Raw genomic sequence first — 1,854 nt, 5'->3', positions numbered from 1 at the left:
CTGAGTCGCGGCCGGCGCCGCGGTAGCGGAGGTAGATCTGCGCGTCCACGTAGTACTTGCCCGGCTGCTCCACGCGCAGCCGCCCGGCCCGGTACGTCATGTTCTGCACGTGGGACACGAGGCTGCCGTGCCCCCAGTGCGTGATGGCGTGGCGGCACGACTGGGACAGGTTCCCGGAGCGCTGGGAGCGTCCTGCGGGAAGGGAGAGTCGCTGAGGGGAGCGACCCGACGCGGTCACACGAGGGAACGGGGTGGCTCTGACTCCTTCCCACTCATCCACCTTGGAGGGCTGGGGCTTGGTGGTCTTGCAGTGAACAGGAGACACCTCTCCCCATCAGCTGCCCAACCGTCCTGGTCCCCTTGATCTCTCCCTTTCCCATCTTGGAGAGCCAGCAGTGCCCAGAGGGGTTCCCCAACTCACCATCCTGAGCCAGGCTCTGTGGGCGGAGGGTCAGATGTGCTGAGGGCTTCCCAGCTGTTTTGGGAGGAAGTTGCCCCTCTGAGGTGTTGAAGTAGTTCCGCCAGGCCTCTGCAGGAAAGGGACAGATGCTGTAAGAACAGTGTGGGGCCACCCGGCCCCATGCCAGCAGGGCAGGGAATGCCCCACTGACCCACCAGCGGAAAAGGTTATTGAGGGATGGAAAAGTCTTGTCAATCATCAACCAACACATCTGTGAGTGCCACAGCCCTGCTTCCCCAGCCTCCAGACAAATGGACGTGGCTGTCCCCCAGCCTGTTCCCAGAACATGTGCCTGTCATGGCCAGTGACAATCCTGGCTCCCCCCTCTCCTGCCCCAGCTTACAGCACTGGAGTTTGCCCCAGGAGTGACTGCCCCTGCCACCCCCTGCTGACCTCCTGGGATCCCAGCTCCCATAGATCACAGCTCCCCTGGATCACAGCTCCCTGGATCACAGCTCCCCTAGATCACAGCTCCCATAGATCACAGCTCCCTGGATCACAGCTCCCATGGATCCCAGCTCTCCTGGATCACAGCTCCCATGGGTCACAGTTTCCATGGATCACAGCTCCCAAGGGTCAGGCTCTGGCCCAGGAGGGACTCACCCTTCACAGCGCTCCTGCGGATGATGTTCTCGGTCACCTGTGCCACAGAGAAGAGAAAGTTCCCTGGTTAAAGGTTACACGGGGGGTCCCCATGCCTGAGCTCCTACTCCAAGCCTCCATCACCTCCCCTGTCACGCTGTCTCTGGGCCCTGACACCTCCTCCCTGTGAAGGGCCTGAGTCCCGCTCCCACCTTGAACCATCCTGGCTATTCCCCCCTCCCACTGCTCTCGTGAGGCGGATGGAGAAACTGAGGCACGGGGACAACCAGGAGCTCCCCATCCGCCCCCGGTCCCGGGCTCACCGTGGCCACATAGGCTTTGATGGTGCTGGCCAGCTTGAGGCAGCCCTGGCTGCTGCTCAGCTTCTCCAGGCTGGAGCCCTCGGGCTGCTGATTGAGCACCTGCAGACACCGCAGCTCCTCTGCGCTGCCCGGAGCCTGGGACTTCAGCTGGGATGGAAACAGAGCGTGATGGCAAACCGGGACAGAGCGAGGGAGCAGCCGGGATCCTGCCGGGGTGTGAGCAGGGGCAGCCGCCTTCAGCCCGGCTCCTCCAGCACCCGGGCGCTCAGAGAACAACCAGGATATTGGGATCAGTTCAGCCTCTGTACCCACAGCACAGCGCTGTGAGGTCAGATTGGAAGGATCTGGGTTCCTCTCTGCCCTCCTGGTCCCCCGGCCGGCCCTGTCCCGGGCCATTCCCCGCGGGAGGGCAGCGGGAGGGCTCGCAGGCTGTTCCTGCACACACCTGCCCGCCCGGGTGGCAGCGCGTTCCCCCGGGATGGGGCTGTT

At 63.7% G+C, this 1,854-nt stretch overlaps 1 protein-coding gene across 1 annotated transcript; it reads right to left on the bottom strand.

The window, feature by feature from the left end:
• Nucleotides 1–4: 4 nt before the first annotated feature.
• LOC115948748 lies at nt 5–1,761 on the bottom strand (the record flags this gene model as incomplete). Its single annotated transcript, XM_031063438.1, has 4 exons — nt 1,366–1,761; nt 1,064–1,100; nt 422–529; nt 5–192 (listed from the first exon to the last, which is right to left on the bottom strand). Coding segments are annotated over exons 1-4 (729 nt in total), but the record flags the coding sequence as incomplete, so codon positions are not given.
• Between the last annotated feature and the right edge of the window lie 93 nt (nt 1,762–1,854).

Source organism: Geospiza fortis, unplaced genomic scaffold (assembly GCF_000277835.1).
Source record: "Geospiza fortis unplaced genomic scaffold, GeoFor_1.0 scaffold412, whole genome shotgun sequence".
NCBI lineage: Eukaryota > Metazoa > Chordata > Aves > Passeriformes > Thraupidae > Geospiza > Geospiza fortis.
The sequence above is the reverse complement of the archived record's forward strand: the minus strand, read 5'-3'. Positions and strand labels throughout refer to the sequence as shown.